This window comes from Carettochelys insculpta, chromosome 30, assembly GCF_033958435.1.
Source record: "Carettochelys insculpta isolate YL-2023 chromosome 30, ASM3395843v1, whole genome shotgun sequence".
NCBI lineage: Eukaryota > Metazoa > Chordata > Testudines > Carettochelyidae > Carettochelys > Carettochelys insculpta.
In genome coordinates this window covers 4426592-4452112 of record NC_134166.1, presented here as the reverse complement: position 1 = coordinate 4452112, position 25521 = coordinate 4426592, and the positions used below count along the sequence as shown (strand labels likewise).

General features: G+C 47.9%; 1 protein-coding gene across 9 annotated transcripts in view; it reads left to right on the top strand.

The window, feature by feature from the left end:
- MEF2D (myocyte enhancer factor 2D) overlaps positions 1 to 25521 on the top strand; it is a 219263-nt gene that overhangs the window by 147572 nt on the left and 46170 nt on the right. For 6 of the 9 annotated variants that reach the window (XM_074980971.1, XM_074980970.1, XM_074980968.1 and 3 more), the window contains one exon: positions 23859 to 23996. In XM_074980971.1, coding sequence (XP_074837072.1) covers positions 23859 to 23996 — 138 coding nt within the window. Of the gene's footprint in view, positions 1 to 23858; positions 23997 to 24120; positions 24256 to 25521 lie in introns of all 9 variants that reach the window. The other 3 variants (XM_074980969.1, XM_074980972.1, XM_074980967.1) reach the window with 1 other exon arrangement.

Here is a 25521-nt window from a genome sequence, read left to right as displayed (position 1 = left end):
GTCCAGTATGCTGGCGCATGATGGTATATATAACATTGGTTGAGGTACAGGTGTATGAGCCCCTGATCCTGTAACTAATGTGGTTACATCCAGTGATGATATCTCCAGAATAAATATGTGGACAAATTTGGTAACGGTTCCTTGGGTAGTTGCATTTACACCACTGCAAAGTCATCGTAAAAGTCTGCCCTCCTGATCCAACAGTGTTTCACCCCCACTTTGTACTGGTGTAGTGATAGATCCCAGCGCAAAACACAGATGTAAATCTTCTGTTGCTCAGGTCAGTGGAATGACCCCAGCACGAGGGAGCTCGGATTCAACCCCTTGCAGGAGCAGAATAACTGCCCTCTCCCAAGCAATACAACCGTTTGTTCTCATGCAGCGCTGTGTGAAGCCTCCTCTGTTATTCTAGAATAACATCATTGCCTGCCTTCAGCTTGCGCCTTCGACAGATTTGTCTTGGCCTAAAAATATCATAAACATTTTGGGCTGCGTACTCTTCTCCTTATGGTCCAAGATCCAAACACTCGAAATCCAGCAGGTTTAGTCAGGCAGCCCCTGGCGCTCAGGGAGATGCTTTGTTTGCACCAAATAAATAGATAGGTTTCCATCCAAAATTGAAATAAGCAAAATGCCTTTTGGGAGAGGAAAAAACACTAGGCGACATGCAAGGAAGATTCATGTTCAGGACTCTGCACCTCTGCCAGTGGGACCATGTAGTGCTGGACTATCCTCTGTCCAATCACCCAGCAGAGAGAGAACCCAAATGGATAAGCTTTTAAATCTCCTTGACAACCCTTCCTGCTCCAGACTGCTTCTCCAGGACAATCTACAGCAGTCTTGAGGCTGCTCTAATTTTTTTTCTCTCCGCTTTCCCCAGAATGAATTGACTGTTCAGGCAGCCAGGGATAGCCAGCATGCAGAAAGCACTTGAGACATGCTTCCTCTCCCATAGCCACAATCCATGCACCAGGTGACAGAGTAGATCTTCAGTCCCCTCTCTGATGTCACCTCGAGAGAGCTAGGGGTGTTTCCTCTTGAGAAGGGGTTACATGTAGGAGCAGCAAGTGGCTTTTTTAATTCAGGCATTGTCTCACAGCACCAGCAGGCAGTGTTCCCTGTAAGCTGGGTGCTTGGGTGGCCACCCAGGAGAGATTCAGATGTCACACAGCTGATTGGCAGAGTGCCCACAGCTGCCAGCATGTCTTTCTATTAGTGGTGCACATCTGCACATGCCTTGGTGTACAAAATAAAATTGATTCCATCCATGGATGGAAAATATTAGTGGGAACACTGCTGCTGGAGACCTTTTGCCAGATGGGGCCAGGGAGCTCCACCAGTTTGCACCAGCTGAGGGATCAGGACCCCGATTTAAGGATGTGTCACTGGACTCGCTACGCTGCTACACATTCCATTCGGAGGAGACTAATGCATTGGATTGGGAAACTGGGGTGCTATTCACAGCCATGCCACTGCTTGCTGAGTGCCCTTGGGCATGTCCCTTCTCTCGCTGTGCCCTCTCCCCTCCTTTGTCTTGTTCATTTAACCCGTCTGCTTTTCAGAGTAGAGATTTTCTCTGGCTGCTTGCAGCACCTGGCCCTGATTTTGGTAGGTGTGTCTAAAAGATATGAGTGCCACTGTGAGAGGCAAGTGCGTATCTCATCATGTCATGGGCACTTCTGCTACCCTGTCAGGGAGATCTTGTGTGCACTAAATGCGACCTGGCCCTTAGGCAAAGCTCCGTTCTGAATGGCATTGCTTTGTGGCTTCTTCCTACTCCTGGATGGAGCATGGATTTTCATCTCCCTTGTTGTTGTGCATTAATTACTCCCTCTAGGCGCTTTTAGTGAGCAGTCCCAGCAGCAGTGGTCTGAAGACAGCTCAGGACGCGCAGGGTGGGAGCCTGGAGGAGGTGATGGAAGTGGTCCTGGAGGAAGGAGGACAGCCGTTTATTCTGTGCAAGAAGACAAGCTGCTGGCTGGGGAAGCTGGGAAGGGTCAGTGTTAGCTGGAGAGGTGTCAGTTTAGTTTGGTTTCAGCTGCAGGAAGGATGCTGCAAATCAGCGGAGCATGAATGTGTGTTTGTTGGCGAGTGCTTGAATGTAAGCACATGTGTGTGAATGTAAAATATGTGTGCTCAATTAAGAATGCGAATGTGTATGCACCAATATGCATGTGTGAATGAACACATGGGTAGGGGAGCACACGCGTGTGAGCCTGGCCGTGGGAGGACGTGTGATCCCGTGTTGTGTGCAGGTGTGTGAATGCATGTGCATGCACTCATGTCGGGGTGGGGGAGACATCTTAGGCTGCTCTAACCTATTGGGACCCTAAAGGATGGGGCGCACAAAGATGGCTTAAAACTGGCTTCCCCCTATCCCTGACATGCAGCAGGAAGAAATGACTAGCTACTAAAATCAGTGGGAATTAGGCACCCAAGTGTCTCTGAGGATCTGGACTGGAATAACTCTGAATCCAACCCACTGACCCTTGGCATGTTGCAAGCACAGGAAATGGCTTTGAGTTTTTGTATGGCTTGCAGCAACAAGATCCCTTCCCAGTTTTCTGCATGGAAATGCCAGCAGCCAGATGGCTCTGGCTCGCCTTTGCCAGTATCTTAGCTGCACACGCCGGACAGGATGGCAAGCAGCTGTGTGGGTAATTCACTGAGAGCAAAGCGTGTTTTCTCTGATGATTTTAGTGAAGATCTGAGAAGCAATGTCCAGATCTCCTTGCTGAGTGCAGGGCAAGTGGAAGGCCCTTTGCTAGACCCTGGGGGTTACCGGTTTTGCTCTCCTAATCCTTGAGCGAGCTTCACAAAAGAGCTTGAAGAAACAGGGGAGGGTGTTGTCTGTCTGTAAAAGCTGCACCATCTGCAAAGTGGGGATAATGGTACTGACCTCTCACGTGAAATGCTTTGAGGTCTATTGATGAAAACTACCAGGGATTATGCTTATAGGAGAAAGTGGCACCTTTTTTTTACATGAATTGCTTCTCGAGCCAGTTTACTTCCCTGCTTAAGAGCAGCTTAATTCAGTTTAGCTGAAGCTGATTCCTAATCAACAGTGGGAGAAATAAAGATACTTCCACGCCAGAGCTGGAGGTGTAATTTTCCAGCTTGGATAGACAGACGTGTGCTGCTTTGACTGAGCTAATGTGCTAAAAATACCATGGTAGCATGGGCGACAGCTCTGGCGTGCCAGCCTGAGCGCCCACCTAGGCTCTCGAATGGGGTTCTGCTAGGGGCACTAGCCTGAACCCCTGCTAGTGGTAACACTGCTATTTTTAGCATGTTAGGGCAATCAAAGGTAGTATGAGAACATCTGCCTAACCTAGGGATCACTCCTTCAGCAGCAGCGTAGACTCATTGGGAGCCATTCTTAGGGCAAATCTGTGCTCCAAAGTTAAATCAAGCCAGTCATGTCCCACGGGGGTGCGAAAAATGCACCTTCTGAGCGAGGTGGGTAAGCTGAGCTAATGGGTAGCTCTAAGTCAACGGAAGAATTCTTCCATCGAGCTATCGACCCCCTTTCCAGGAGGGGAGTCAGCCACACTGATGGGAGAGGTCCTCCCATGGTGGTGGTGAGTGATTACGATGCAGCGTGACAGCAGAAGAGGCAAATAGGTCTCCATCTGCAGCAAGAGCCTAGCAGCCATTTAACTAAATCAGTTTAAACTCACATCCATGCAGAAAAATTCGGTGGGATGAGTGCGAGATTGCATCCGCATATAGAGCATTATATGTGATTCTGTTATATCCTGCAAGGGGCAAAAAGTGGAGTATATAGACCGATGGAAAGTTGGGTGGGAGGAACTGCACCTCTTGTCCTATAGACAGTGACACCCCGGATCTGAAGTTAAACTGATGGAGATTTCTGATGCACACAAGCCTTGTGAGATGAATATGGACGTCTATTCTGTGCCTGGGGCACCAAGAAACCTGGGATAATTTTTCCAGCAGGTAATTCTTGTGGGTATGGAACTTGGGGTGCTAAGGCCAAATGGGAAGGTGACTAGATGAGTGTTTCAGGTTTGGCGATCAGTGCTGAGGTTGTGTTTCTGTCCGTAGTTTTCCATGGTTCTGTCAAATGCAGTATTCCCCAAAGGGCTTGGAGTGTAGGATTCGCTAGATAGGCTGAGGTAGGCCTCACAGTGGTTCTGCAGCATCTCGGCTTTCATTAAAGAAACAAAGGAAGAGTGAGTCTCCAGCTGTTGTGGTTGCGAAGAAAAGCTTCAAGATATGACGGGAATGTAATCCAGACAGAGATTTTTACCAGAATTTGAAGAGAGCCTGCAACAGGAGCTGCCCTGTTCTTCTCAATGGTGTTAATCAATGTTCCCTGTAAGCTGAATCCTCGGGTGGCCACCCAGGAGAGATTCAGGTGCTGCCCAGCTGATTAGCAGAGCACCCACAGCCACTTGCAGTGGGCAGCAAGTGTTTCTATTGTGGTGCACATCCGGCCATGTCTCGGTGGACAACAAAATTTATTCCACCTTGTGGATGTAAAAATTAGAGGGAACACTGGTGTGACATGATGCTAATAATAATGCAGGCAGTGTCAACAGTGTTAAATATTTCACAGCTAATCCACTCATGGAAGAAAGAGAAAGTGTCCTATTATGAAGCTATCCATCAGCATTTCTCAGAATGAGAGGTGGGGCGTGGCAGATGCATAAAGGAATCTACGCAGGTTGTTGTTGGCGCATGACAGAGTTTTGGTGGGGCTGAGTTTTATTTTCCAGATTGGGGCAAAGTGAGAAGGTAGTGACTCAGTTTTCAAGCATTTCAAATCACTGATAAGGTGCTGCTCACTCATGATTTTGTTGGGAGTCTTGTGAGTGGTTCCCTTACAGTCCCTGCTTCTAGAATTCTGTGATGAATGAGAATCTCACCCTTTCATTTCGTACAAAATATAGGTTGCTGGTTCTTACGGTTACAGAGAAATGCTTGAAAACGGAGCACCTGAGGCCACAGAAATCAGATGGAAAATAAACACAGTGAAACAAATGTGTAATGTTAAAGACAATCTCATGATTGTAAAGCCAATCTCAAGAGCCTTGGCAGCTGGATTCATGATCTTTGAACTCTTGGCATTGGTAATCTTCATCATTCAAGCGGACAGTTACTTTATAAGTTGAAACTTTCTAGTCTGGGAATCTCTGGTCCAGCAGCATCCTTGGTCCAGCACGATTTTAGTTAGGCGGATGTCTACTTATCTCTAGTGAAGTCTGAGCCTCTTCAGTCTTGTGTTGATCTCCCTTAGTCAGCACAATACTGTGGAGTAGAGGGGTTGATGGCTGTGCCCAGAGAGATCGATTTTGCCACATCTTAAAGTCAAACACTGGAAGATCGAGCATAGCGTGTCAATTCTCCCATAAGTATAGACAAGCCCTCAGTGTTCTGTGCTGTTATTTAGCTGTAATTTTCTCCTAAATGTACTCTAAGTGCCCAGTAAGCGTAAGCAGTAGAAGTGTTGGTAAAGTGCTAGACAATGTTGACCTCCTGTGGTCTGGCAAATTTTCTCATCCAGAACCGGTCGGTTCCCAAGGATGCAGGCTAGATAGGTTCAACCTGTATTATTATGGTAGCCTTTGCCTAGGAATCCCAGCCATGGACAAGGATCACCTGGTGCTAGGTGCTGTACAAACACAGAACAAAAAGGCTGCCTGCCGACAAAAGCTTGCAGTCTAAGAAGGAGACGACAATATGTTTCCTAGACAGAGGGAGAAATACAAGGAAACAATATCAACCAATAGGGTATGAAGGGACCACAGATAATGTGAAGCCAATGAAAAGGTAAGGTGCCAGTATAACTGCCCACAGGCAGGCTTGAACCTAGGGGCCTCTAGAGCTTAATGCAGGTGCTTCTGCAGCTTGAGCTAAAGGCCAGTTGGCTCCCAGTTTAGGCTGTAGAGGTTACTTATTCTTTCTCTGTGAAGTGGTCTTGGTACCATTACATGGGATAGTGAACCACACATAGGCATGGGGGTTACGTTGGCATGTTATTTAGATTAGCATCACTAGAAGAAAAAGGAATTGCGTGCGTTTCCAGCCTTATTTAGTTACAGGAGCTGATGTTGGCTGAGCAGACTGTTCTCAGGGAGTCAGAGATTTTTTTCATGGTTCACCAGTGCCCTTCCCTTCCACACAGCTCTGGAATCTGCAAGCAGGAAATGTTGCTGCTTGCTTGCATGCGCGTTTGTCCAGGGGAGTTTGAAATGCTCCTGGGGAATGGGGTTTATGCTGAGATCCAAGTTTGGCCTTTTCCAAAGCGTGGAAATGGTGGACTGGATTTGGAGTTCTGGGTTAAACCCATTTTTTTGTAGAGCTTCAACTGCAGTGTGAAAGTACGCAGCTAAGTTTTTATCCAGATTCTCCCCTTGTTAAAAGAGTGGTGTATATCCAGTGAGGAAGACTGATCTTTCATTAAAACACTGAATTGACACTTGGGAGACCCGGGTAAAGTTCCTGCCTCTGCCCTGGACTTCTTGTGGTCTTGGCGAAGCTGATTTTAGGCTCTTTGGCCGTGTCTACGCTAGCCAGAAACTTCGAAATGGCCACGCAAATGGCCATTTCAAAGTTTACTAATGAAGCGCTGAAATACATATTCAGCGCCTCATTAGAATGCGGGCGGCTGCAGCACTTCGAAATTGACACAGCTCACCGCCACGCGGCTTGTCCAGACAGAGCTCCTTTTTGAAAGGACCCTGGCTACTTCGAAGTCCCCTTATTCCTATGAGCAGATGTGGCCATTTGCATGACCATTTTGAAGTTTTTGGCTAGTGTAGATGTAGCCTTTGTGTCTACAGTGGAGGTGATATGTCCTTTTTGCGCCTTCCCCAAAGAAGAATTGTGACTTTTTAAAAGATAATAAATGTCGGGTTCTTTTTCTTTGCTTTTTGGTATCTGAACATTTCAGGATCTTTTAAGCAGCTTTCCCCTGCAATCAGGACAGCACCAAACATAGAACCAGATCCTTAAAGTTGTTTGGGCAACTATGGGAGTTAGGCCCTTAACTTTTTTTGAGGATCTTGGCCTTAATGGCTACGTCTACACGTGAAGCCAACATCGAAATAAGCTATTTCGATGTAGCAACATCGAAATAGGCTATTTCGATGAATAACGTCTACACGTCCTCCAGGGCTGGCAACGTCGATGTTCAACTTCGACGTTGCGCGGCACCACATCGAAATAGGCGCTGCGAGGGTACGTCTACACGCCAAAGTAGCACACATCGAAATAAGGGTGCCAGGCACAGCTGCAGACAGGGTCACAGGGCGGACTCAAGAGCCAGCCGCTCCCTTAAAGGGCCCCTCCCAGACACACTTGCACTAAACAACACAAGATACACAGAGCTGACAACTGGTTGCAGACCCTGTGCCTGCAGCATGGATCCCCAGCTGCCGCAGAAGCAGCCAGAAGCCCTGGGCTAAGGGCTGCTGCCCACGGTGACCATAGAGCCCCGCAGGGGCTGGAGAGAGAGCATCTCTCAACCCCCCAGCTGATGGCCGCCATGGAGGACCCAGCAATTTCGACGTTGCGGGACGCGGATCGTCTACACGGTCCCTACTTCGACGTTGAACGTCGAAGTAGGGCACTATTCCGATCCCCTCATGAGGTTAGCGACTTCGACGTCTCGCCGCCTAACGTCGAAGTTAACTTCGAAATAGTGCCCGACGCGTGTAGCCGCGACGGGCGCTATTTCGAAGTTAGTGCCGCTACTTCGAAGTAGCGTGCACGTGTAGACACAGCTAATGTGTTCTTAAAATTAAAATTGAGATTCTTGCATCATCATGTGACTCCAGCAGCTGGAGCTTGAAGAAAATCCGTGGCACATTGCAAGACTCACGTTGGTAATACTCAGATGATCTCGAAGTCTGTACTGTACCCCCAACAGTGGGGCCTGGAAGTTCTAAGGCAGGGGTGAGCAGACTTTTTACATCGGGCCTCACTTATCATCCCTGCAGTTAACAGGAAGCCCCAACCTGTCTAATGTCATCCAAACAGATGGAAATTTCAGTTATGTTCCTATGGGGGAAAAAAACCCTCTTGATACGTGTAAGAAAATTAGTCTGTAGAATGTAAAATCTTTAATTGGTATCTACATGTGAATACACATGCATAAAAACAGTAACCTAATTCAGCATTTGTAACGAGATGGATGAGCCCAAGACCCAGCAGCCGACTGTGCTGCATCCCCCTTTTGAAATATCTTGCACCCCCCCACACTTTGTGCACCCCTGTTCTGTGGGAACACACACAAAAACAGTTAATGGGACAGGGCAGTAGCTAGACTACAGTAAGATTGAATCAGGATGATCAGGTCAACCAGCTCTTTTTAGAGAGTGCAGGAGGGAGAAAGGCATGAGTCACAGTGTTTAGAGCAGGCGAGATCTGGCCCAGTTTAAGACAGCTCCTTGAACTCCAGCTGCCATTTAGGACCAAGCTCGCAGATGAAATGCCCCGCAGAGAAAAGTTGCAAGCCTTAGCAAGACAGCAGCCTCAGTCAGTTGAGGATTTTAGCTGCATGGCCCCTGTGGCTCTTTCTGGCCCTGGCAAAGTTCTGGCTGTTACAAGCTTTTAAGTGTGAGGAAAAGCTCTTTTAAGGCAAAGGGGGTGGTGTGTGTTTCCTTAATCTGGCGAGAGACGGATGAGTCTCCTAGACAGGCACACTGGTAGCCACGTGATGCTTAAAGTTGAGATCACGCCGGCTTTGCTCTTTGCTGTCGCTTCTGATTTCCTCCTAGCCTGGCTGACATGCCAGGTTCTGGGAAGTGACTTGGACAGGAGCACAGCTGACAGGGGACTGGACACTCAGAATCCATTTAAAGTCACACAGGAGTCACTGTTTCCTGTTCCGCAGTCAGAAGCCCAAACTGGGGCCTGTTCTTCCCTGTTCTGTGCATATTTGTTGCTGTTATTTTCAACCTCACCCCACCCCCCAAAGAGCACTGCCAATGATGACCCTTTATAAATGGCAATACAAGTTGCAGGGGATGGTAAATCTGGCCTACAAGATGCAAAAATAAGGGTGAAAATGGTAAGTTCTGATCCAGATGCAAACTTCTGCAGCACTTGGGGTTGTTTCAGTTATAGCCTTTAAAGGAATCTGACCCTGTCCTTTTCTTTCTCATGCCCTGAATTTCCTGCTGGTCTTGGACTGTTCTTAATTGAGAGAGCGGTCCCTTTAAAAGCAAGGCAAGTTGGTCCGCTCGTCCTGGATATAAAATAAGAGAGCTGCCACTTGCCAGCAGGAAGGGCATCTGTGGGGAGGTCACGCCGAGGGGACAAACAGACGGACATAGCAGTGGTGGCTTATCAGCAGAACTAAGGCTGGCTGAAAATTGTAAATTCATTTCCACTAAAAATGGGCCGGGGGGGAGAGGCTGGTCGTGTTTGAAGATGTTCTGATTTTTCGAGGAAACAAAGAAGCAGAACATTGTTGCCTTAAATCCATTTGCAAACCATCTTTGCTCCTCTGATTGCTACGGCTGCTGGTCTTAGGGGACCTGGATTTTGGGCTTTGGAATGCAGATTTGAAGGCTGAGATCCACACTCCCAAGCTGTACTCCAAGCATGTGGCCCACCGGGGTTCTTGCCTCTGCTCCAGCTGGTGAGGCATCCCGTCCATCAGAGTAGCATGTCATGCAAGTCTGGAAGGAACCAGCCGTGCTGTTGAACAAACAGTGGGCACCTCCTTCCTCCTCTGATCAAGCTGCCTGAAGGCCGGAAAGGGTTTTGATGGAGATTAGCAAGTGCTAAAGAATCTGCAGCCTATGTTACGCATAGCATTGTTGTGGGCCACAGAAGTACATTGTGCTTCCCTGCTGCAGATAGATACCCTGCCCCGGAATGCTTGCTGTCTAAGAGGACTGGGAGAGCTGTATATGATCACGGGAGGCTAACTTGTATGTAATCAAGCAATAGAGTATGGTCGGCAACCCCTGGCATGGGTGCCAAGAGTGGCACATGAGCCGATTTTCAGCCCTGCCTCTTCTCCCCCATGCAGCCAGGAGCTTGCTCAAAGCCAGGCAGCTTGTGGATTAACAAAAGACCAGCTAATGCTACCAACCACCACCTAAATGGCAGAGCGCCGCATGTTAATTTATTAATGAAGCTGTTGTAAGTAGGGCTATTAGTGACTTTAAAAAGTATCATCTGCACTCGGACTGTACATAGAGGACAAAAGGTCAAATTTCGGCACTCTGCCTGGGACAGGCTGCTGACCCCATAGCAGCATGACTCGGGAGGTGGTGTGGTCTGATGGATATGGCGCTGGATTGGGTGGGGAGTTGGGAGACTTGGCTTCTAATACCAGCTCTGCCTCTGAGTTGCTGTCAGCTTGGGCAAATAACTTACTCTCTGTGCCTGAGTTTCCTTCCCACACTGTATGCCCTGCCAGCTCTCATGCCATGTTAACACAGAGCTCAGGGCAGGGATCGGCAATCAAAAAAGCAAGAAGAGCCATTTTTTTTTGAATTCGGTAAAAAATTCAATAATTCAAGAGCCGCAGTGCATGTGAATATAAGACAATCCTTAATAACGAAGGCCAGACTATACTGTTCGTAACCCTTATTTTAAGAACAGCACATGCACACATACCCCACAATGCACTGCACATTTTAAAGGGGGAGCAACGAAGGGTCCTGTGGCACCTTATAGACTAACAGAAAAGTTTTGAGCCTGAGCTTTCGTGAGCACAGACTCACTTCATCAGATGCTGGCCTTGGAAATCTGCAGCAGATTTCCAAGACCAGCATCTGATGAAGTGAGTCTGTGCTCACAAAAGCTCAGGCTCAAAACTTTTCTGTTAGTCTATAAGGTGCCACAGGACCCTTCGTTGCTGTTACAGATCCTGACTAACACGGCTACCCCTCTGATACTTTAAAGGGGGAGTTATCCAATGTTTTGTGATCCCATATCATTTGCTATTTAGATAGGAGCTATTCATTCTTTGGCTTGTAGACATTCACCGATATATCAAAAATAATCAGGTAAGTTATTTTTACTTTGCAGTATTATAGCAATGAAAGCCACAAAGAAGTCCTGAAAGAGCCGCAGGTTGCAGACCTGGGGATCCACATTTTGATTGTGAATGCTATTGAAATACAAAAAATTATGTCAAGAGCTTGTTTGAAAATAGGCAGAACCTCTCCTCCCCCACCCAGACACCAAAAGGGAGCCAAATTTTCCCCCACCTTAGCTGTGTCTACACGTGCACACTACTTCGAAGTAGCGGCACTAACTTCGAAATAGCGCCCGTCGCGGCTACACGCGTCAGGCGCTATTTCGAAGTTAACTTCGACGTTAGGCGGCGAGACATCGAAGTCGCTAACCTCATGAGGGGATCGGAATAGCGCCCTACTTCGACGTTCAACGTCGAAGTAGGGCCCGTGTAGACGATCCGCGTCCCGCAACGTCGAAATTGTGGGGTCCTCCATGGCAGCCATCAGCTGGGGGGTTGAGAGACGCTGTCTCTCCAGCCCGTGTGGGGCTCTATGGTCACCGTGGGCAGCAGCCCTTAGCCCAGGGCTTCTGGCTGCTGCTGCTGCAGCGGGGGATTCATGCTGCATGCACAGGGTCTGCAACTCGTTGTCGGCTCTGTGTATCTTGTGCTGTTTAGTGCAAGTGTGTCTGGGAGGGGCCCTTTAAGGGAGTGGCTGGCTCTTGAGTCCGCCCTGTGACCCTGTCTGCAGCTGTGCCTGGCACCCTTATTTCGATGTGTGCTACTTTGGCGTGTAGACGTTCCCTCGCTGCGCCTATTTCGATGTGGTGCTGCACAACGTCGATGTTGAACATCGACGTTGGCAGCCCTGGAGGACGTGTAGACGTTATTCATCGAAATAGCCTATTTCGATGTCGGCTTCACGTGTAGACGTAGCCCTTGTTTTCTGCATCAGTATTTTGAAATGTCAAGGAAAACACATTGTAGCTATAACACAGTTCAGAACCTCTGGACCAGCCCTATAAGTAGCACTTGTTAGCAGCAGAGTGGCTGCTGAGACAATGCAGCACTGGCCAGCGAAGGGGAGTCAGAGCTAGTTTCGTGGGAAACCCCAAGCTTGGTCCTCAGCTGACGTAAACTGGCGCAGCTCCCTGGATTGCGTGTAAAATCACCTGTTCTCAGTCGCAGCTCACACCCTGGCCCCAGCTTGATCCCATGTGTGGGGGTGGAACATTTGCCAGTTGTTGGCCAAAGGTATTTGCTGATTTTACCTGCCACGTGGGGCATGTCCCTCATAGTAAGCAGGCGGCGCTTTGAACAGGAAGGGCCTATTTTTCCTCCTGGGGCTGAACCTGGTGAAAAACCATGACCTGCCAAAGAGCAAAAGAGGCTTTTCATGAAAAATTGAATTTTGTCCAATCCCACAATTTGCTTTTGACTGACGGTTCTGGGGGACGTTTTCAAACAGCCCTGCTTAGTCGGTGATATCTGGCCCGGCCCAAGATTTACCCCACTTTAATTAACTTCTGGGGGCCCTAGATTTGTCATTTCAACCTGTCTCACTTTATAGCACCGTTTTGCGTTAGGTATGCCAGTCACTCCAGCCCTGATCCAAAGCCCTTTGAAGTCAGTGGGTGGATACTTATTGACTTCAGTGGGCTTTGGATGGGACCCTCTGTACCTTTTGCTGGCAAGGCCTTTAAGCACTCACAGAGGGTATCTTTGAGGGTGGACTTAAAGGAGATTTCATCTGAACATTGTTCTCCCTTTGCACACCTATCTATGGCTTTGTTCTATATCCAGACGGCAAAATATATGCTGGTAGGGCAGGGCTGGGGTGGTTGAAAGGATTCAGCCCAAGTGTTCATTAAGGGAGATGCCAGCCAGGGTTGAATTCATCTCTTTGAAAGTTACCTAGAGCCTTCTTTGATCTTCTGTTTCACCCACTCATAGGAGAGGCCATTAATTTAACCTCATTGCCTAAGGAAACTACCTGCCTGCCCCTCCCCAGGGTGTTTTCTTTTTGGAGATTTCAATGCATGAGCTATAAGTTGCGAGAGAGCTCTAGTCAGTCGGCTGCTGATTGTGAAAACCCATTCAGCTCAGCCTGCTTGGTGACCCTGGGTAAGTCAGTTTGCAGGTCTGTTCCTCAGTTTCCCCCTCTATGTAATGTGGATAATGCTACTGCTCTCCTTTGTAAAGCACTCAGAGGCACTCTCCTCTTAGTGGCTCTCCCCTGTTAGTAGCACCACGCAGCTTAGTCACCCCGTCAGTCAGGCCCAGCAGCCCAGTCCTTTAAGTTTAGGTATGGCAGCCCAGTCACTCAGGCCTCAGCGACCTCCTCATTCCCAGTCACCGTCTCGTCGTCTTACCCCCTGGCCCACTTCCTCTGTGGCTCTTTGCATGTTTTAGGCCTCTGCCTCAGGGCCCGCAGCCCAGCAGGAGTCAGGCTAGAACCTTTCCCAAGCTCCCTTTATCCTGCCCAGCACTGCCCTATCTAAGGTGCTAGCTCTCCCTGGCAGCTGGTCCTGCACCCTCCCTGGCCAGGACCCAGCTCACCCTTATATGCAGCTGCTTATATGCAAGGGCTGCTCCAGCAAGCAGCCTGCTGATTGGCTCCCTCCAGGAGCCCTTCACTCATTGGCTGGTGGAGCTACGCCAGCTCCATTGGGCCTGCCTCAACTCTTTCCTTGCAGTAGTGGGGCACTCGCTGCACTACAGCAGTGAAGAGGACGAGGAGTGAGAAGAAGACGAAAAAACAGAGAAAACAATTACATTTGTCATCGTTGGGAAAATGGAAGAGTTGGGGAAAATCCCGATTCCCAAGCAAGGGTGAGGTTTTTCCATGTTGATACTTTTTTTAAACCGGCTCTAAAGGAAAGGTGTGGTCTTTCACTTTGTTAAAACGCCATCCTGTGACTTTTGACAAGGGGTGTGTATGCAGCAAGAGGGTACAGGTGGCCTTTGCCAGTCCTCAGGGCATGGTGGTGAATCCGTCCAAGCCACAGGCCACCCACACAGCTGTGCTGGGCGTAGCTAGCATTCTATGGGTACCAGGCTCCTTCCGTCGAGCTGCCACCTCCGTTTGCAAGTGGGTTGCCCAGCGTGCCAAGCACAGCTGCAGACATGCACAATACAATGGTGGTTGTTGGAGCTGGGTTTATTTTTAGCTTTTCCTGTCCTGGTGGGTTTACAGCTGGTTTGCTGCTGTCTCTGGGTGGGGAACCACTGGGCTTTCTCCTGGCAACATTTAATCCTGCCCTTTTGCACCACTTCTCGGTAGGAGTCTCTGGCACACACGCTGGCAGACCCCCCAGCATGACCCTCACATGAATCCCTGAGAACTCAAGGTTTTGGTTCTTGCCCTGAGTCAGACCTATATGCCAGTACCTGGGGCCAGATCCTCAGCAGGTGTAAACTGGCCATCAGAGCTTTGGTGATTCTTAGCACCCGAGCGTCTGACGCTGAGTCCAGAGTGTTCTCTTGAGTCCGCAGTTGCTGGATGCTCCTGAAAGCAATGCGCTGTGAGTGGGGGGGCATAAGCTCTGAGCTTCATTGATCCATCTGGGCTGCATGGGCATCTGTGCTGGCTAAATGCCAACACTGGACACAGCCTGGCCTGAGCTGGGTGTGAAACCTGAGATGGATTCTGCTGGGACGGGCATTCTTTGGAGGCTGCCAGTCGTGCAGAAACCTCCCGCGTGAACAGCCCACTGTATGTTTGAGGGCCCTAGAGGAGTCTGCCCGGGCCTAGGGAATGGCCCATCCAGGTTTTATTGGAGGACTGGGATTCAAGAACATAACGGCCATATGACAGGCAGTGTGGGGGGACAGCCTGCAAGACTGTCTGCCCACAGCTTTGACCCAAGTTATTCGGTTGTCCACATGTCTACCGTGCAGAAATTCACCAGACTAGCTGTGGCTCTTACTGTGTTTGCAGAGCCGTTCGTTTAATCCGATCTTTGAAAATTAACTTTAACCCCAAACAAAACCCCAATAAACCTGATTTAATCCACAAGAGGAGCAGCTGGTCACACAAGCCTTCTGGACCAATCTAACGCCATGCCTCAAGCGAAGCCAGTGAAAATCTGTGGGTAGGCAAGCCTTAGAGATGGTCCCTGCCCCACAGGTCTGACATTCAGGCCTGCTGACAGGAATTCTGGGCCCCAGGGCAGCTCAGTCAGTGGGCCCCTGTCCTGCTCCCTCAGGCAGAGCCACAAGCTCCCCACCCCAGGATACCCCAAACACCTCGGAGGACCCCCTGCTCAGTTACCACCCCATCCCCCACCTGCCTGGATGTGCCCCTCCTACTGTTCTTACCCTCTTTTCCACCCCCATCACCCGCTGCAGAGCTCTTCCCCCATCGGTCCTGTGTCCCACCTTTGTCCCCAGCAGTCCTGTGCCTGTCCCCGCTCTGCTCCTTTCTCCCAGCCATCCCTGCCTGCCTCTGCCCCACCCCTCTGCTCTTTTCCCTTCCCAGCCCAGTTTGTATGTCCCCCTCGGCCTCGGCTCTACCCCACAGCTCAGCTCCCTCCTTCTCTTCCCAGCCTGTCCCCCTCACTTCCTCCCACCTTCCCAGCCCAGCTCCCCTTCCTGACTCACTCATTCGCTTACAATCTCCAACCCCCACTCCCTCCCTGCAGCTCTGCAAATCCCAGTTCTCGGGTGCCTCGCAGCGTGACCATGCTGCTACAGCAGCACTATTGAAAAGGGTCTGGGATCCAGGCAAGGCTACAGCAGCAGTCACCCTGGGCCCCCTTAAGTCCACCAGGCCCCTCTGCAATTGCTCCCTTTGCCCCGCCCCCCGTCTGTGGTCCTGCTTACACTGTTAAATAGATGAGCGAGACAGGGCGACTCGGGGAAAAAGGGGAGTGAGGTTGCAGCGTGATGTTTAGAACTCAGGGCAGGCAGGCAGGTTCTCGGTGGCATGCATGCTTCCGCGTGCGTTGTTCCACCCATCGACACTTGTGCTGCAGTAGAAATGCTACAGACGCAATCTGGCCCCTACCAAGTCTGTCTGTTGGAAGTAGCTAATAAGGTGTAAGCAGGTGCCTTGAGCGGATTTTCTTTGTGGAGCGGTGCTGCCCATCTTTGTCTCTGGGACAATCAGGAGTGTTGCGCCGGAGACCATGTGGCCTCTCTTGCAATGGCTACAATGGTACAAAGCAATTCTGCTTTCACTGGTGTGAGTGACTCACGCAGCTACTGCCCTTCCCTCTGAATCAGCCCCGATCCCCAGCCCCGCAGTGCGCTAGGGGGCGCTGGGCTGCAGGGAGCGGCGTGGGAGGATCGGTGGATGGTGCTTGTCCTCCGAGTCCGTGCTGATGTAAATGCCCTGGCAGGGGCTGGAGGCAGAGTGGGCGGGACCACAGGAGGCAGGGTGAAATGGTTCGGTAGGCGGCGCTGTTCTCTTGGAAACAGCCTCCGGCACATCTCTTAGATACAGCATCAGTGCAAGTTCCTCGCCTCTTATGGTTGTTCCAACAACATAAGAACAGACAATGGGGGAGGCCAACAGTCCAGCTAGCCTAATCTCCTGCCTTCTGACAGCAGATCACGTCAGATGAGGACATGAACTGATCCATCCCTGTTGTCTGGTCCAAGCTTCTGGCAGCCAGAGATTGAGACGCTCAGAGCATGATGTGTCACTGACTGTTGTGGCTAATAGGCATTGATGGACCTACCCTCCATGAGCTGATTGAGCCCAGTTCTCCTTCTGATAAACTGCTGTCTTGGTATGGGTACCTTGGTAGCCTGCTGTATGGCTCAGAGTCATGGACAATATATCACCGCCATGTTTTGAAACTCGATTGGTTCCATATGAGGAAGATCACCCATGTGAATTGGTGGGACAGAATTCCTAACACGCAGGTTCTTAAGCTGTGTGGTGTCATGGGCATGGAAGCTTGGCTGGATTAGTCGTGTTATGAGGATGGATGACACACAGCTACCAAAGAGAGTCTTCTATCACCAACTTGCTGATGGAAAGTGCTCTGTCGATGGTCAGTGCAAGCGCTGTAAAAACATCTTAAAGGCCACTGTGAAGTCATGCAGCGTATCTCCCAGCGATCTGGAAACTCTAGTTCAGGACAGATTGTCCTGGTGGCAAACCACTGTACAGGCTCTTAACTGCTTTGAGAGTCAGTGTATCCAGGCACGACAGGAAAAGTGTAGGATCTGACAAGAACGCACAATGCCTGAAGGTGGTGGGTTTTTATGTGACATCTGTAATCAGCTCTGCCAATCAAGGATTGGTTTAGTCGCTCACCAGTGGCGCCATAGAAGATGATGTGTCTGTCTGTCAATGGCTCAGTCCACACACTCCACTTTAAGCCTTCACAACATCCCCTGGCAATGAGTTCCCCAGGTTGACTGAGTATTGTGCAAAAAGTTACTTTCTTCTGTTTACAGTCAATTCTCATATCTAGCAGCCCTGGGACCACGAGGGTAATGGATATTCAGATATTCTGGATAATAGGGAGGTATACCTAGCCGTGCATAACACTAAAGGAGAAACAAGATTAGATATTAAGAAACAAATAAAATTGTAAACAGTCACTTATTTACTGACAACAGTAGTATTGTACACTGTAAACATACTGTATTTATTGGTATTTACTTTCACTATACTGTACTTTTGGAAAACGTAACTAAAATTTACTTGTGGTTAAAATGCCGGTTATTTGAGAGTTCCGCATAATAGAATGCTGGATATGAAAGAGTTTACTATAAGTTAAACCAGCTGTTTATTAACTTCATGGGGTGAGCCTGGTTCTTGTGTTACGTGATAGGATAGATCTCAAGTGACCGTATTCGCTTTCTCTGCACCATTTACAATTTTATAGACCTCTGTCGTGTCTCCTCTTCTTCTCTTTTCTAAGATGAACACTCCCCGTCTTCTTAATGCCTTCTCAGATGGAAGGAATTCTGTGCCCCTAACCATTTTTGTTGCCCTTTTTTGTATTTTTTCCAGTTTTCATGTCGCTTTTTTGAGATGGGGCAGCCAGAATTGCATGAAGTGTTTGAGGTGTGGCCCTACCATGGATTTATGCGGAGCATTGTAACATTTTCTCCCTTATTAGCTGTGTTTCCTAATGCGTCCCAACATCCCGTTACCTCTTTTGACTGCCACTGCACACTAAGTAGATGTTTTCAGAGCAATATCTGCAGTGCTGCCGAGATCTCTCTCTGGGGTGATAACTGCTAATTTAGGTCCCGTCTTTTAGCACATACAGTTGGGGTTATTTTCTCCCATACTTTGCACTTACGAACGTTGAATTTCATTTGCCATTTTGTCACCTAGTTCTGCGAGGTCCCTTTGTAACTCTTTGAGGTCTGCTTTGGACTTAGCAGTAGTGAATAATTTTATGACAGATTTTGCCTCCTTTCCGTTCACCCCTTTTTCCAGATCATTAATGAATGCAGTGTACAACAAGGAGCCTAGAACAGATTCCTGGGGGACCCTGCTGTTTGCCTCTCTCCCTTGTGAAAACAGACCATCTATTCCTACCCTTTGTTTCCTATCTTTGTATCAGTTACTGATCCATGAGAGAATCTTTCCTCTTATCCCATGACTGCTTAGGTTGCTTAAAAGCTTTTAGTGAGAGACCTTGTCAAGGGCTTTCTAAAAGTCCAAGTACATTATATTCACTGGATCACCCTTGTTCTCATGCACGTTGATTCCATCGGTGAATTCCAGTGAATCAGTGAGGCATGTTTTCCCCCTACAGATGCCATGTTGACTGTTCCCCATCATGTCATGTCAGTGTGATACCCCAAAGACAGCTGGGTGATAGTGCAAGTGTTGTTGTATACCAGTGAAACACTCCATTGCACTGGGAGGCAAAATAAAAATTGAATACTGCTGAGCACCTGGGATTGCGGGTAATGCACTTTGCATTCAAGTCCCTGTTCTGTCAGAGATGGCCTGTGTTAGCTTAGGCAAGTTATTGAGCGCTGGATGCTGATTCACTGCAAAGTCCCTTTGCACCACTCTGAGAGCACCCCAGTCCCACTTCAGAGCTGTCACCCCCTCCCACACTCCAAACCTCTGCCCCAGCCTGGAATCTCCCTCCCACACCCAGAACCCCTCAGTTCTGGCCCCATCCTAAGCCCACCCACCCAGTTACCAGACTGACCCCCTCCTGCACCCTGACCCCCTGCCCCAGCCCAGTGAAAGTGAGTGATGGTGGGCAGGAGTGAGCCACCGAGAGAGCAGGAGGGGCTGGGCCTTGGGAAAGGTGCGGCTTCGGGGAAGGGGTGCGGCCAGGGTGTTCAGTTTTGTGCTAGTAAAAAGCTGACAGCCCATGTCTTGCAAAAGGTGATGATGAGATACTGTAGCTCCCGCAACACAAGATCGGATGAGTGCTGCTCAACGTGTTGTATTGGAAGATGACGGCTTATGTTTGCGTGAGCATGTGATGTATGTATGAGCCTTGCAGGAAAGAGGGCAGGAAGTACGTCAGAGTCCTTTTAATGTTCAAAATGATAATAATATAGTAATCAAGGATGATAAAACTGATGGCAGACAGGGACTAGTCAGCCATTGTATGCAGCCCTCCATCGCTGAGCAACCTGCAACAAGCTGGAAACTATGGTAATGAGTTTAGTAGAAAAGCAGAATGGAGCAGCAGCTTACAGTGGCCATAGTGCACATTTAAGTGCAGTAATTAACTAGTCGATGCATTTCAAGCTCATGGATCATCCTACAATAACAAACCAACATGCTCCCTATAGTTTGAAATAAGTTAGCAACTAAACTGATTTCAGTTTCATGCCCCCAAGGGATTATTAGAAATGACTGACATTTTTCTGCCCCCCCAGAAATGTTTTTTGCACTTGTGGTTTTGTGTGTGTGCACATATGCACTTACCAGCAGTGTAGCTGGTCACAAGAAATGCATTACTAAAATCATCTGGGTTCTTCTGCTAAATTTTCCTCCACATTTTATAATATAAATTATTATGAGAGAGGAAAACCCAAACTGTTTTCAAAATGACTTCAGTCAACATGGTTAACAAATACTGCTTTTAGGAGAAAAAATGATGAAAGAATGGGAAGGAAAAGGAGTTTATTCCAAACATTATGAAACAGAAACATCTTCAATATGTGTCATAGAATCAGTTTTCCCATTATTGTGACCAGCTGTATACAATAAGGGAAAATGTTATATCAGATTATTAAATAAGAGCTAGCTCTTATATAACACTTTTTCCACCAGGCGATCTCAGAGCATTGTTAAATTTTTTTTTTTTTTTTTTTGCAGTAGGCTCCAGAAGTGGACCAGAATCCCAGGGAGCAAGGTGCCTTACAAACACAGAACAAAAAGCCAGTCCCTGCCCCAGGGACCTTACAGTCTTAAGTGAGAGATACGTTTTTCCCCATTTGCTTCATCAGTTTCATTATAAACCCCTATTTCCCAGCGCTCACAGTGTAGGTAAGAAACCTTTCTGGGATAAAATCTGGCCTAGAGTTAGATATGTTTATCTGTGTTTGGGAAGACGAGAGGAGAATTGTCAAGGCATTTTTTTTCCACTTTCAAGTTTGGCATGAAAAGAGATCAAGACTTCCAGGAAATTATGTAGCTTTGACTTTTTAAAAAAAAAAAAACAAACTGGCAAGTGCTGGTTCCATAATAATGCCTAATTGCTTCTGGTATTTTGAAAATAAAATGATTAAATGTGCGTGTGTAATGCAATCTGTAAATTGGCTACTGAACACGAGACAGGAACTTTCTGTACAATCCCTCCGAAGGATTCTTACTGTACACAGTGCAGAGCCTACATAGAGAATGCCCATGTTTCTAATTCATAGTGCTGCTTAAGAGCACAAAGATGGAAATGCTGTGAAAGAGCTGTAGTCATACTCAAGCTTCAGTTCCTGGGTCTGCTACAGACTCCTTAGCCGGCCTTCTCTCCTGTTATGGGCTTGTTCACACTAGGTAGTTTTAGGTCATGTTAGCACTGGGTGTATTTTACTGAAGTACTACACATTCAAAATGATGTGCGAAAGCAGCTTATAACCTGCCTGCACCCAGTGAAACAATCTCTATTGGTAAAATCACCCCTTATTTACATTGTTGACTTACATTTTAAGTGTAGATCAGGTCAAAGTCACTTTTCCAGCAGCATAACTATCTACACCAAGGCTTATACTGGTGTGTCTCAGTAAGTAAATCACACCCCTAAACTGAAATCATTATAGCGGGACAACTTGTAAGCATAACCAAAGGACGGCAACTGCTCTTGCATGGTACTACATCCCATTTCAAGGTCCTTTTACACTAGTAGAGTTGTGTCAACGAACCCATAGTGTCAGTGAGAATCAGCCCAAGGTACCTGAGCCACAAAGTTCAACTCCAGATTCCGACTGCTGCAAAGGGTAGAGCTCAGTAAGGTTTGCTCACGGCTGCGTTTCCTCTGGTTCCAGTGGTATTCTTTGGGATCAGCTCTAACTGGGTCCTTTGAGTCCAGATTTTGAATGCCCTAAAGATCAGGCTGGCACGGGAGCAGGTCTTTCCTTGTTTTGTGAGGTACCCAGCAATTTGGTGGCTTTTGGTAGATAACAGATAAAACCATGACAAGCCCAGGGTAAGGGAACTAGAGAGCTGCTCAACACGCTGGGCCAGCTTCTGATCTCACCTTGGGGTGACTCCAGAGTGACTCCACTTCCCTGCAGTTGTATGTGCAGGACTTTACACCACTTGAAAATAAGAACCCAACTCCCTGATTTCAACAGAGTGAATCTGGCAGCTGGCCAATGAAAAATGTGTGCTTGTTAATTTTTTTAGGTTAACAAAGGTCATTGCCATGCAGAATATACATCATTCATTGGCGGAGACACAAACCTACATCTTTAATACACTTTTGCTATGTTGGGCTTGGCAGGGTCTGTTGCACGTTGCTCCAAGCCCCCTTAGATCTAATTTAAAACAATCTGGTAGAATTCTGCCCACCCATTTGCTTGGGGCAGGTGAGATAGTTGTTCTTTAAATAAGAGAGGAAATCTCATAGGGCTTTCCTCCCCTTGTCATTGTAATGGTGGAAGAATAGGTTTGGGATCTGATCTGGCAAAGGGCCAAATTAATTCCTGATGTAAACGGATGCTATGAAGTCAATAGAGTTCCACCTACTTGCACTGTTGCGGGGGTCATATTCTCTACTAAAATAGAGGTGCAACCCTAATCACACCCTATGGGTTAGATTGGGGTTGAGAAGTAATTTTTGATTGGAGGAGTCTCCAGGAGTTTGGTAAGTGGTCAAGGGCCACACTTTTCTATGGAGTCTGGGACGGGTTGGGTGCAGAAGAGAGCTCAGGGTATGGGACAGGGATGCAGGGGAAAGTGGGGGGAGTCTGAGATGGAGTTTGGGTGAAGGAGGGGGCTCTGATCTGGGCAGGGTCTGGGAGGGAGTATGCAGGCGAGGAATCTGGCCCAGGGGAGGCATGTAGGAGTGGGGTGCAGGATCCAGGAAGGAGCTGTGACCTGAGGGGTGTGTGTGTATGCATGCATGCACGCGCGCAGAGGGTTTGAGTGCTGACCTGGAGCAGGGAGTTGTGCGGAGGCAGGGGATGGGGTGTCAGAGGCAGGCTGTGGCTGGAAGGTGCTTACCCCGGTGTCTTTCTGCCTGCTGTAGCCCCAGATCTAACAAAACTGCTGCCTACTCCATGCCGGCTCCATGTGGCTGAGGGGTTGCGGGGGGAGACTTTGTACACTGCTCCCGCCTCCCAGCAAAATCTCTGGGCTGCTGTTGGCCAGAAGCCAGCCAGTAGGGCTGACAGATTTTTGCTGGCGGGTGGCAGCAGCACATGAAACCTCCCTCTCCCCCAGGGTCTGGAGCAGAGAGCTACACAAGCGGGATGCTGCTTTAAGCGGCTTCCCACTGTGTGCCTCAGGGTCCCAGTGGGGCAGTCTGTGGGCGGGATCCAACCCAGAGGCCGAATCTTGCCCACCCCTGGGCTAGATCGTTATTACAAATGCAAGTGAGGACTGTAATTTAATAATGTTAAATCCTACTAATCTGAGTGGTTTCCTGTGGCTGAGAATCCCGTAGGATCACGTGCATTGGTTGTAGTTCAGAAGCTCAGTGGGAAGGTTCTAAGGACTTGTTGACATTTGTCTATTATATGCAGTAGGCCAGATTCTCATTTATACCACTTGGGCAGCATAAAGGGCCCTTAAAAATGGAATAAATTACATATACATCCACCTTAAAGAAGAACCCAGACCTCTGTGATTTGCCCGTGATCACGTGTTGAGTTTGTGGAAAAGCTGCGATTTGAACCCATAAGGATGAAGTCATAAGAGCTGCAGATGTTCTAAAAAGCATCTGAACCAAAGTCCATGTGTGTAGCGTTCTGGTGTAAATGAGGATCTGGCCTTGAAAATCTTGTAACTCGGAAGCCAAACTGGTTGCATTTTGGGTGATGATTTTTAATTGAAATGTTAATTATTTTCCCCGTTTAGCACTTTGAAGATTGTTTTCCCAGTGTTGCTGAAATTATTTCCTCCTGCTATTTTGAATTTGGCATAATTTTTTTCACCCTCTTACATGCTATTGATGTTTTAAACAGACTATTTTCTTCCCCCAGATTTTTCCAAAATTTAGAGTCACTGCCCCCTTGTATCGGGGGGGAGCCACGTTAGTCTGTATCTGCAAAAACAATGAGAAGTCCTGTGGCACCTCACAGACTGACAGATTCTTTGGAGCACAAGCATTCATGGGCAAATACCCTCTTCCCTCTCCTATTTCAGCCACATTCTCTCCTCTCTGCCTGTTTTCAAATGAGCTTCCCCCGGGAAGGCAGCTGTGACATTTTAAACAAGCACTGCTCACCTCCAATGCCCTGCTGGCTCTCCCCCCTCCAGCATACCCCTCCCATGCCAGGTCTCACCCTGTCCTGATTGTGTTTTCAGACGTTAAGAAAGAAAGGTTTTAACGGTTGCGACAGCCCAGAACCCGACGGAGATGACTCCATTGATCAGAGCCCTCTGATGGAAGATAAATATCGCAAAACCAGTGAAGATTTGGATATCCTATTCAAACGCTACGGTGTAAGTACTGTGCCTCTCCGGCCAGAAATCCTTCATTATCTCTTTCTTTCTTCTTTTGTTCGATTTCTTTCCAACCCTCCCCGCCCCCCAACACCTCTCCCCTCCCTCCCCGCCAATGTAACAGGCGCTGAACAAGAAGCACAGGGAGTGCGAGAGCCCGGAAGGGGACGAGGTGTTTGCGCTGACCCCGCAGACGGAGGAGAAATATAAAAAGATTGATGAGGAGTTTGATAAAATGATGCAGAGTTACAGGCTCGCAGTGAGTAGCTGGTGGCCTGCACATTCTGCCCTGGCCCCCCAGCGAAGCAGAATGCAAAGCGGCGGGGGTGAAGACTTTGCATGGCTTTGCTTATGGAGCCTTGCTCTGCCTTGTTAGTGTGCTCCCGTCAGATGTAGCAAACCCAGGGCTAGGGAACATCTGGGAGGCAGCATGGTCTCTACCGGTTAGCAACAGGCCTGATCTAGGCATAAGGAAGATTTACAGTGTGAGGAAATGCCCCCCTCCAGCTGGTCCACAGCTGTACCCACCTTATTCTCCTCTTCTAGTGTAGGGGGCAGAGGGGATGCATGGCTAGAACATACCACATTACAGTTGTTGCCTGTTCTATCAGGCCTGATTCTCAGTTACCCGATTCTGACCTTAAAAGAGGTATCAGTTACCATTGTCCTCCCATTAAGGTCTCTTTATGGTGTAAGAGTGGTGTGGAAAACTCTCAGACCTTGTCTGCTCTTAGGATAACTCTTTTGCTTGGAGTAGAGGGTGTCTTTCATTGTTTACTGAAATCATTATATCAGTCCAGTCCCTGTAGTTATGAAAGTGCTTTTTGCTAGGGTCGTTTGTTCCTCTACTCATATAAGAAATAAGATGCAAACACTATAAGTGGATCTGTGCTAGGCAGATTATACTGCTTACTAATAAGTGCAGCAGACACCCTTAGTGAAAATGAGACGCAGACCCTAGTGCTCAAATCCTCAGATATATTTAGGTGCCTGACTCTCATCTGTTTCAGTTAAGCACCTAAATACACTGGAAGATCTGAGCTTTGCTGTCTAACTTTCAGCCCCCACACTGGAAAAGTTCAGGCGAACAGACAAATCTGTCCCATTGCTATTATTACTGAGTCAAATCCATTAGGATTCCCAAGTGGTCACAGTTAATTCATGTGCAAGCTCAAAAAATAATAAAAATAATAATTAATCACACTGTTAAACAATAGACTAACATTTGAAATTTGTTAAATATTTTCTAATGTTTTTCTACATTTTCAAATGTATGGATTTCTATTATAGCAAAGTGTGCAAAGCGTAAGGTGCTTACTTTATATTATTTTTATTACAAATATTTACATTGTAAAAATGATAAAAGAAATAGTATTTTTCAGTTCACTTCATATTTTTTGTTTACATAATTGCATTCAGAAACAAAACAATGTAAAACTTTAAAGCCTACAAGTCCACTCAGTCCTACTTTCTGTTCAACCAATTGCTCAGACAAACAAGAAATAGTATCGCCAACTTCCTATTT